This window comes from Dreissena polymorpha, chromosome 1 (genome assembly GCF_020536995.1).
Source record: "Dreissena polymorpha isolate Duluth1 chromosome 1, UMN_Dpol_1.0, whole genome shotgun sequence".
Taxonomy (NCBI): Eukaryota; Metazoa; Mollusca; class Bivalvia; order Myida; family Dreissenidae; genus Dreissena; species Dreissena polymorpha.
Genome location: NC_068355.1, coordinates 126936814 through 126948928, shown reverse-complemented (window position 1 = coordinate 126948928; position 12115 = coordinate 126936814). Strand labels below are relative to the sequence as shown.

The 12115-nt window shown below is 35.5% G+C and overlaps 1 protein-coding gene across 10 annotated transcripts in view; it reads right to left on the bottom strand.

The window, feature by feature from the left end:
• Positions 1–11885, bottom strand: part of LOC127849142 (phospholipase D1-like) — a 92314-nt gene extending 80429 nt beyond the window's left edge. For 9 of the 10 annotated variants that reach the window (XR_008034837.1, XR_008034838.1, XR_008034844.1 and 6 more), the window contains exon 1: positions 6609–7572. Coding sequence is in view for 2 of the 10 variants with exons in the window: in XM_052381865.1 (XP_052237825.1) it covers positions 6609–6876 (268 nt within the window). In the remaining 8 variants the exon portion in view is untranslated. Of the gene's footprint in view, positions 1–6608; positions 7573–11802 lie in introns of those variants that run through there. The other variant, XM_052381895.1, reaches the window with a different exon arrangement.
• Positions 11886–12115: the final 230 nt, after the last annotated feature.

Sequence of the window (12115 nt, the reverse complement as noted above, 5' to 3'; positions counted from 1 at the left end):
GTAAAGTAAGTACATTGCAAAATACATGTACATGTAACACAATTTGAATGACATGAATATAACTTGGATTCATATTCTTAGTAACATTTGCATAAAAATAATGCAAAACAGATAATTTGCAGGAGTCAAAAGTGAAAAAAAAAGCCTAATGCTAGTATCAAAAGGCAGGATTTAGCTTCAATAGAAATGTCAGCTTCAGTCAACCAATTTAAGCCGGCAATGTCCACAGTTGCTAAACAGTGATTTCATATTTGCATAATACTGTTTTATCTTTTGAAAAGTATCATATATCCATGGGTGATAGATGAGAGTTGCATAAAAAACTGGTATTATTTAGCATTTAGGCTACTATTCCATCTATCCGCACCCTTATCCGCATAATCATAATACGGACGCTATATTCCATTTATCCCCATATGTCGAACGTATCTTTCTTTTTTGGAAAAACTTCTGAACTGAAAACATGTATGCAGAAGAAGAGTTATCCCATTTTTTGTTAATTGGTGCTGCTGTTGCTCACACGAAGAAGTGTAACGTAAATGAAAGCACATGTGGTAGGCACGTGCAATAGTAAGAAATCGCCAAACATTTGGAACTTACAACCATTTAGTTAACCCTTTCCCTATCAGCAAAGTGGAAATGGCTATGTGCAAACAGCATAAAACCAGAACAGCCTGCAAGTTCTGTTCAGGTTTAATGCTGTTTGCTGTTCATCAGTATCTAATGTTTGTAGATGAAGGCTTAAGAACTTGAATCGAGTAAGAAAGGTCTTAAATTAAATATAACTTTCCAAGGGACTACAAATGCGTGAAAATACGTATCTAAGTGGTAAAGGGTTAAAAAAACTTGAACTTGCTGATGAGGAGTTTAAAGGTTACTTTAGACTAAACAAACAACAATTTGGATACGTTCTCTCTCTAGTTGAAAATTGTATTTCAAAGAAATCGGTTACAAGACAGACAATTGGAGCCAAACAACGCCTAGCTATTTGCTTGCGGTAACAATACAGTACAGCCAAGGCGGAACAAACATTTTTTGCGATCCGCAGCGGCAAGGCAAAACGAGTCGATGCCGCATCAGCTGTTGAATCCGCGTAAGTATGCGGCGGCAAGTCGAATTTCGCCGCGAAGCTTTGCATCTGTCCGCCGCTGCATGCCGAGGCAAGCCTCGATCCGCGACATAAACCGAGTCGATCCGTACATGTATCATAAAATAAACAATCTTTTTAAAATGATTAGTTGTTAAAAAAATTAAAAGAACATTTATAACATGTCAAATCAAAATATTTAATGTGCGCGGATTCAAAATAACATAGATAACATAGTTAATAAAAAAGCGTGCTGTTGTGTTTTTAGTGAGTGCATTCCCGTTTATGAACAAATTATTGTAATCCTGATAATTTAACAAAAATCGAAGTCATCAAAACAAAACACGATAATCAAGGGCATATATTGATTCAATTATTATTTTATATTGAAGTGATATTATGGGCATTTTGCACTGTTGAATTGAACTGAAAAGAATAAACAGGTCAAAAGAGTTAGTGAAAATGTGGTTACTGGCAATTAGCTGCAACTCATCTTGCTACCGGCTGTTTATAAAATTAGATATTTTTTATGACTGGACATTCTTCTAAGCCGAAATGATCCGTAAAACAAAATAGTGTCTTTGTGTCGTTTGAACGAATACATATGCAAAATAGTTTGTTGAAATGTGGTTACTGACCAATTATCTGCAACACATCTTGCTACCAGTTGTTAATAATTTTTTTTTATTATAGTCAATATTTTACATGACTCATCCAGTCTGCTAAGAAAAAAGGATCTGTAAAACAAAATAGTGTCTTTGTGTCGTATGAACGAATCTGCACTAAACCTAGATTTACATCGTAAATCGAGTAATTTCTGTCGTCAGTTGTCAAAGTACGGTTGATAGTCAAATGCATTATTTTCCTCTTTCCGGGAAATTGTTTTAGTATGTTGATGCTGCATTTACAAATATAAGTGTATATAATTTAAAACACAAACAATAAACAACGGTTACGATAGGCACCTATAAACTGTACGATGCCCATGATATCACTTTATAAAATGAAACTAATAACTATGAAAGTGGCGTAAATCTAGGTTTCTATGCTACACAAATGAACATTTAGATGTATATCTATTCACTTGATCCGCCGCGTACGTATGCGGCGGATTCACTCCGCGAAAGTACGCGAGGTTGATACAGGCTCGCGTCGTTGCGCGGAACGATGCCGAGTGCCGCTGCGATTTGCCGCGTGAACACACGATTCGGCCACCGCGTACTAATAATCTTGCCGTAGGGTAGCCGCGGATAATGTTTGTTACGCCTTGGCTGTACTGTAAATATTTTGTTTGAGTCAATAATTTGAATTTTATATACGTTTATTCAACTTTAATGTACTTACATATTGGCAACATAATATTAATCAACAATCATAAGCATAAAACAATATCAAATGATGCATATAATGTATTAAGAAATAAAATGTTCTCGAAAAGACCTGTGTTTCACTGTACTTGAGAATTAAACGAACAAGGAAAATAAGATCGCCGTGGTGTAGTGGATATGGTGTCCACCTAGCGATCAAGAGGTCATGGGTTTGATCCCCACCGTGGGAGCGTTCTTTAGATCTCCCCCATAGACACCAAAGAAACGGACTCGAGAGCGTTACATATAAGCTTAGGCTTGTTATGCAATTGAGCTAAAATAATAAGGTTTAAAAAAAAAAAAAAAGGAAATATGTCACTTTAATTTGTCACAAAATTGTGAACAATCGCTTGTTTTACTGTAAGGTTTCCATAGCAGCGCTCAAAATGTTAAGTCCTGTTTGTTGTTCGCCGGTCTGATTGTCCTGTGTCTGTGCCACAGGGTAGGCCACATAACTAGCTATGGACATATGCTGGAAACCATGCTCTTGGTTAACAGATGACAATAACGATTGTTGTAATCTATGCTCAGGCACGGGCTGGCTGTAATTGTTTAGACCTGTAGGATATGTAGGCGGTGACAAAATAGCGTTCGACTCCGCATTATACAAGTCCATAGAAATCTGTAACTGGAGCCAAGATTGCCTTTCTTTGGACAACTGTTTGGCATGAAGTGCACACTTTTCATTATATGGATAAAACTGAAAATTATAATTGAGATAATTGTTATGAAGGACAAGCGTGAATTTAAGTAGATATAAGGTACAAATCATCATTCTGTCTGTAAAAGAATACAAATGGTAAATACCTGAAACATCTTTTTTGCCTTTGCTATACTTTTCCAAACATTTGAGGTAAAAAAATTCACCAATTCGATAAGTTTTTCGGTTGTTTATTTAGATGACAGCTTTCCCCTCATCGTGCTATATGCCGTCGTATCTCTTCCGCATCCGCCTTAGAATGCTCACTTGAAAGTTCTTTTGCGGATGTGAATATGCGGATACAGATGCGGATTAATTGAATAAGCGCAGTGCATTTCAATTGGTTCAATTTTTGGCGGATGCGGATATGCGGCTAGTGTTTTATCCAGGCCGTTTTAGCGTGGCGCGGCGCCACGCCGTTTTTTTGAAGCGCCTCGCTGCCCCGTTCAAAGCGAATCAGCGCCACGCTGCCCTTTTCAAAGGCCGCCGCCCTGTTTTCCGCCGTGCGCGACCTTATTGATAACATCTTTATTGCCTCTTAACCAAGCTTCTAAACCGACTATTATCAGCGAAGATTCGCGCGGTTGTGAATTCGTCATGCGTGAATAACCATTTGTCAATATCAATTGATAATTTCAGTGGCTTTGTAACACTAATCGGTCCGGATACAATCGTGCACAGTTACTTAGGAGACTTGATAAAAAAACCTCGATGTTATTCACGTGGAAATTGTGCATTTCATGCATAATTCAGTTATATCAAAACATTTATTTTTACGCGTAATTAAATTTAAAAAAAACACCAGTTGTATCTGTAAAATATTGATTTGATTTCAATTTAATGAAAAACAGTTTAAAGTTAATAAAAATTAATTTTAACAGGGCTGCTAAGCGGCGTACGGCCGTATATTACGCCCGATAATTGTTTCCATACGCCGATTACAAAACCCATGACGTCCACTGTACTTCCTGAAAATTGGCCATACGCCGAAAATAGCAACCCGTGACATATTAAACTTGTCGATTAAAATAACGCTCCGCCTCCTATCCAATACAATTGGCGCAGGCTCACAGTAGATGTGTGTTGATGAATTGACATGAAGCCTTATCAGTGATCGCTCCGCCCACTTAATCACGTGGCTCAGCGGGAAGAAAACATAGACAAGCTAACACCAAAATGGCTTCTTTGCCTATAGACTGCATACAGATTTACGCGATATTCCGGATGATTTTATGGACTTGTTTAACACCATATTACACTTGTAAAGGGGTTGATGCCATTTAGTTATTCTTCAAATGCAAAACATATACGATTAAAGAGAACATCAGCTATTTATAGCGGGTAAATCGGTACATTAAACACGCTCTCAAACGCTTGCGCGCTTACCGAAATCGAACCCGTTATTACGTGTAATGATGGTATTAGCAATAAATTAACACTTCACCGGTATTTACCCGTGTTATTTACAAAATTATTACCGAAACATTCCCCCCTACCCATGCATTTGACACGAAATAGCGCTTTATAACTGGGAATTCGGTGAAGTTTTACGCGCTTTCTGACGCCGGGTTGGTACCTCAATCCCACATGTTATTGCGTATAAAAGTGATATTAATCATATTAAACATTGCTTATGGGACATTTATCAATCACTATAATTTAAAATTCTGTAAAAAACAACAACAAACAAATGAAAACAATGTCATTACGCAGAACTTTCTGAATATTCAACAAAGTGTTAGTGTTTGTGAATCTCCATTTAAGATGCATATAAAGGACTTGTTTGTGCAATGTGTGTAACGTTTTAAATATAAATAATTGCTTAAGAGGGTAACTCATTTAACAGTATTCTAAGACTTCTTTGAAAAGCTATAGTTTGTATATATATATCCTATGGTGTTTAATCTTGTTTTTTGTTACTTCATGAAAATATAAAACACATAATAAAATATACATTCTCTATTTTGTTGGTTTGATTATTCAACAATAAATCTCAAAACTATACATACAATATTTGTGTGTAACAAAGCTTGTTATTAAGTCACTATACAGATATATTTGTGCCCTTTTTATGGATGTCGTGCGCTAAAGTGCCCTTTTTTGAAATTGTGCACCACGCCCCTTTTCCTTCCTGTATAAAACACTATATGCGGATGCGGATACGGACAGATGGAATAGCAGCCTTAATGTATGAAAAAGTATAGACAAACTGTGTTTTTATAATGTCCTTGTATTTAAAATGTGAACAAGTATCAAAGCTATTGCATTCAAACTTGGTACACTTACTTACTATCATGAGGGGACTGGGCAGGCAAAGTTAAATAACTCTGGCGTGCATTTTGACAGAATTATGTGCCCTTTCAGGGCTCAACATTAACCTAAAAACCAACTTGCCCTGCCGGGCAAGTACTTAGAAAATCTACTTGCCCTGAACGTAAAGCCATTTGCCCAAACATGAAATATCACATGAACTGTTAACCTCATATTTTGTAATAAAGATCAAAATGATACACCACAAAACCTTTTTTATTTTTGCACATTTAACAAAATGATTACAGCAATTAAAGTCTAATTTAAGTCTAAATTAAATGCTTTGTTCTTTTTTGCACTTGCCCGGGCGGACAACTAGATTATAAAGTAACTTGCCCGGACCCAACTTTTACTTGCCAGGGGCAGTAGGACAACCGTTAATGTTGAGCCCTGCCTTTTTATACTTAGAAAATTGAAAATTTGGTTAAGTTTTGTGTTTAGGTCCACATAGATTTAATGAGATACAAAATGCTTGTTTCTATTATTTATGCGGCAATATTTAATATTCCATGTTAATTTCTCCCCGTGATATCCAAACATTTATGAACGAACCCGAGACTGCATTCGGGCAGCGTCGGAAGAACAAGCAAATTCGTTGAATTGATATCCCCCGCCAATATGCTTCTGGACACAAAAGTGCTATATTTGACACTCAAAAAAGCAATTTGTCAAGATACAAAGGGCCATAACTTCGTTATTTACAGATGGTGTACAATGCCATTTGGCGTGCTTCATCCTCTTATACATATATATATACCAAGTTTCAATGAAATCCGCCAAAGCACTTCCAAGATATGGCTCCGGACAGACGGACAGAAAGACGGACGGACAGCGCCAAAACAATATCCCTCCGCCTATGGCGGGGGATATTAACATATTCCTGAGAACAACTTCATGCTTCCAAAGCAGCCCGAAGCCTATCTCGCGTTCCCTGGTAAATATTGTTTCCGGAAATTTTAATTAAATAAATTGTGTCACAAAAAAATGGCTTATCAGGGGCAACACTATATGACCACAGCCCTACACTGGATTTTTCTTTAGAAAATACCTTGTTTAAATAAAATATTAAATAAAAGCAGAAACTGTTATTCCTGATTGGCCTGTGCGGAGAACACTGCTCAAATGTAGAAGTTTTTATCAATACCTGCAGCTTTACCAGCCTGCACTTCCAGCCCAGAGGTGGATGTGTGATGAACAGCGACATCTCCATCTGGATAGTCGAGCACATCCGGGGTTTGTATGTCAGCGAGTTCATCAAAGTCTGAGTCGTCACTGAGGACAGAGAATGTGCGTAAGAACAATCGCGTGGTGTCTCTCACATGGTCCAGCCGTGTTGGGTCTCTCGCATGGTCTCGGATATTCAACCCTTCTTCCATTAGCAGGTCACTCTCCAAATCGTTAACAACATCCATTAACAATCATTTACCTTTTAATGTTTATAGCAATACGCAGAATGTCCAAATTTTCTTACATAAAATAGAAGTTGTAATAATATATTACATACATGTATCTACAATGTAACTTAAATGTTCACACACATAACAACAATATTCTGTTTAATAAACCAATCATGGAGGTTACAAACTGTGTATCCGCATCACAATTTATGACAAAATTTCCATTTTAACCCATTATTATCAACTTTGTTTCCCATTATAAACAACTTTGTTTATCCAATTTTAAAGATAATTTATAATGCGACCGTCGATCCATGTGTATTTCCGTTTGTCATTTTTCACAATACACCAGTCAACACATCGCGTCTCATCACTGTTACTTCTAACTGTCTACATCGATAGTGATCTGTCTATGCATAACACATTTTTGATTACTGTACATCTCGTGAGGAAGCTGCGTTGTAAACCATTTACTAGACTAGTGTCACTACATCGATGTACCGATTTTATTTGAGTTACTTTAACGCTTAAATGTTCGTATAACGTGTTAGATCTCATTTAATATTGAAAAAAAGTTGTTTTCTTCATAAATTGAATATCGGCTGATTAAACTGGATGGATACATACATTATTACATCGTATATGACGCCGTTTTTCAACTTATTGTCCTTTCGTTTCACAAAAGTCGCAAAGTATCGCAAAGGTCCATGACTGTCAAGGTTACAATACACTAAATGATCGCTTCATGCTGTACTCTCTAAAAAAATATCATAGTTGACAGGAAGGCATGTTTTACACTTTTTTACCATTATTCGGGTGTTATCTTGCGGAGATAATGGTAGGGCATGAATAGGTGTTCACTACTGAATCCCTGAAATATGATACTTTTGAAGACTATAGTAAACCATTGCACTAGAAAAGGTTACATTCCACTAAGAAACGGCCGAAAAATAAAGTTGCAAAAATAGTCGATTTTGATTTGTGTAAAGTTCTTTCTTGCTTTGTACATGACATATCTTTTTTATTGCATAAATCGATTCCGCTTAGAATGGCCTTTAAGAAAAGGTATGGTTATGGGGGTCTCTATGTGCAAAATGTTGCATTTATTTTCGCTCAAAGTTGTCGCTTTTACATTGAATTATATAGGGAAACTATTTAGTGTATTATGACCTCAATAATGAATAAACTGTCAAGTATATTGTCATAAACAGCCTAAATTACGATGCAAAAACTATAGGTCCCTGAGCTAAATGGCACATTAACATTTTATTGCACTTGCATGTCTAATAGCTCTAACACTGTTTCTAATGTATGATATTTATACAATGTTTACGCTGTAACGTTAAAACATGACCTTTTGTAAAAAACATCAAGAAAGCTAAAAATAATGTCATTCTTTCGCGGACTATACACCGTGTACGCACATTCGGAAAAGTGTTGTAGCCCATCCGTACACAGAAGACAGAAAGGTAGTGGCATCATTACGTTCAATCAATATAAACGATGGATTCTTTCAAAGGAATGTTCTTAATTTAAATAATCTAACCATATCTGCCTTACTTAAGGCTAAAATCGTGATACATCGGCTATCTCCGGACTCGTCTGCTGATCTAGAATGTTAAGGCTATTGAAGCCAACTCAATTAGGTTACATACCACTACATAAAAACAGCGTGTGCGCTTAAATTAAGATTTAGTCACGTTATCATGTTACAAAAATGCTTTATAGAAAATATGTAGCTGAGCGAAAACTATAATTTGCTTTTATCGAATTACAAAACACAGATTTCATCAGAAACTACAAATAATAACTTACATATAGCGACACAATGTTTTGTTTTTAAACAATGTAATATTACATTTGATTTGTGCCCCCCCCCCCTTCAATTATAGACGTGTATTATAGAATTATAAAAACACACAGAGAATTATACAGCTGATCGAGTTCAATATTGTTTTGAATCAAAATATATCTTAATATGACAAAATAGAGAGAATATATATGTTATCATCATGTGGACTATTCATAGAACATGCTAATCGGGGACATTTTCCACCTAGACTGGACTTCCGCTAAGAAGGACTTCATTTATATACGTAAAAAAACATTAAGGCGGAAAGTGTCGTCGCTAATTTTCATGTGCGAACTGAACAGGCTAATCTGGGACGGCACTTTACGCACATGCGTTAAGTCCAGTTTTCCCCGAACGTGGCTCATGTTTCTTGACAATATCTAGATCGAGTTAATATCTTCCTTAGCTTTATCCAATCTATATTTCGCCAGGTCTGTCTAAGAAAAACATTGAAAAAATGAAGATGCCGCATTTATGGCATACTGTTTATGAAACTTCGTGTGAATGTTTATTTTCACAATTTCTAGGTCATGTCTGAATCTGGATCAAGTGGGGGTAAATAATATGTCACAACACGAACATTAGGACTTGTGTACAATGAACTGAGCTCTTATGGGCTATAATGGTCCTCTTGATGAAGAAAAAAAATCTCCAATATGGCTAGACGGACTTAAAACAACTTCCTATAAGCATGTTTATAAATCTGCCAGCGTATCGTCTAAATCTTACTCTTATTAGTATTCTTACCTTCGAAGTAATTGTCACAAAATAATGACTTAAATTATCATTGTATAATTTCCAGGAGTTTGGACTAGCAACCACCTTATTATCGGCGTTCAGTTCAGACACTTCAGTACAGACAATCAGTACACTGTGAATCCCGTTATTAAATGCACAATTAGATAATATGAATTACGTCCTATATTGCAAGCGTTACTTCCGGCATTTGTCGCTTTCAATTGTTTGAAAGCTTATCCATGTTCAAAGCGTAATTGCCCATAATTGACTCGATTGCTCAATAATTGGAAGACTGTATACAGTATCAGACATTCGCCGGTATTTATAGAGTGGTGTTCCACAAAATTTAACTTTATGTAAAAAAAGCCTTAAATTTAGCGAAACGTTACTTCAACATTTTATTTTAGAGTTTAATACAAAAAAAAAATGTAAATGCCGTCCGAATAAAGGTTAGTCAATTCCACTTATTAGACATTCAAAACATATAAAAGCAGATATATTTTTGTTCGTTATTTCACATTATCGACGTCTCTACCCCCCCCCCTGTTTGTCTGTAATTATTAACATATCCCAATATTTGTTTTTTGTTGTAGAACCTGTCTAATACATGCCCATGATATTTATGAAAATGGGGAACGACAATTTTTACAAGCATTGGCGCTAATGCACAAATATGAACGTTTGAACGATCCTTTAATCAATCTAATGCAAGAACGCATGGCATTGTTTGTAACTTAATTGTTTGACTATTATTATCTTAAACTCAATATATGGTATTTTGTATATTTATGTCTCATAAGTCATATCGTCTGTCTATTTTAATTTTGTTAAATGTTTTTTTTTATAAATTCGCTTCAGTGGTTTTTGATTAGTTACCTGGTACGATCTTCATGGCCCATTTCCAGTCATGGTCTAAAATTCGCCATTCCTCTGTCGACAAATATATCTTTTACTAACAATTATCCTTATAATCACACAGTATCAAAGGCCTGTCAAGTAATAATCCAGAAACCACGTGGAACATGCGTGATGCTTTTATACTGTGTTCACGTGCTTTTCAAACATTAATACAAAACACTTAAATTATTAACGAACTGTTCATACACAAATGCCTGATTTGTTCTCTAACGTTTTATTCACACCACACAATTTACCCAAAATATGCAAGGAATGTTTGAACACAAACACAAAATCATTAAGTTTTAATGACTTTTAAAATACAAACATAAAATCACATGATTTATTTATGAGTTTTACAACCCTACAATATCCTGATTTATTAACGAAATGTGCGCCGCGCGCATACAACCAAAAATCACCTTCGTAATAATATGAGTCTAAATGAATGTTTCACGCACAAAACGCGACAGCAAAAACGAAAGTAATATGCACGTGGCGTGTATGTCTATGTTTCAATTACATGTACATAATTTATTTGAGTTTCTCATCCACCCCTGGTGTAATTGATTGACTTAACTCGATATAACGAACGTATGTCAATAAATCAACGAGTAGTTGCATCGATATAAATAAACAATTCTGATTTCGAACGGGCGTGTCGCAAAATCCTACAGATAACAGATTTTCATAAGAGTTTATTGTATGTTAACTGTGCCCAATAATAATTAGATGACCTTTGATGCTTCAACGGGCGGTTTCCGTTCTTGATAATTTGTACATGTATTGATGGAACTGTTAATATTTCTAAAATAGGTAATGACAATTTTAACGTAGTTAACACGATTTTGTACACTTTTATATGAACTTTTATCACTAAAGCATTTATGATAGCGTTTCAAAGCACGTTATACTTTGAAGGAGTAAACAATTAAAGTGACCCAGCATTCGTAAAGACATTGCAAGATATGCACATTTCCAGAATGAAATTCTTTTCGGATTTGAATAAGACCATGTTAATGGAAATCGCTGTACAATTGATGTAGAAATAGCTATGCAAGGCGGTGCAACCTGTTTTCGGGTGGTTTTGAGTTGAATAATTTGTTATATAGATATTTGATAGTGACTTTTTTCAAAGAAGTTGATTTTGCTTTATAATGCGATTATCTTTCAATCAAAATGATGTTTTCACTAATTTACATCATAGCCACACGCTTTCCACCTGTGAGGAAACGCTGTGCAATTTCTTTGGTGTGCCATTATGCCATATGGACACAAACGTGAGAACGGTCGTATAATAATTATGTACAAACTGGATTGCAACAACTATTTATTTCACGAAAATACTAAATAAATAATAATAAAGTTATAATTCGAAATACAGTGACTTGGCCGTTAAATAGATTTATAACTCAACAATCGGTGGTATGGCCTTTAAAAAATGTGGCACCAACCTTGTAATGCTGGCTCTCCATGTATTCATGTCCATACATCATGAACCAGGGAACCACTCTATGGACCGCTTAAATCATGGCTGAAACAAAATAACGTGATCATTATTATTTTCTCCTTATTGTTTATTTCAAATACTGAAATGTTGATTTCATTTAAATTCCCGATAAAGTACACGTCGGATAACGGAGGCTTTCAACAAAAGAAAACTGTGTTTATCGGTTAAAAAAGTCTCAATTAAAATGTCGTTTGTCCTAGTAATAAAAGATTAACAACAAGAATAAAATATTTAAAAAAAATAAACAAAATACAAAC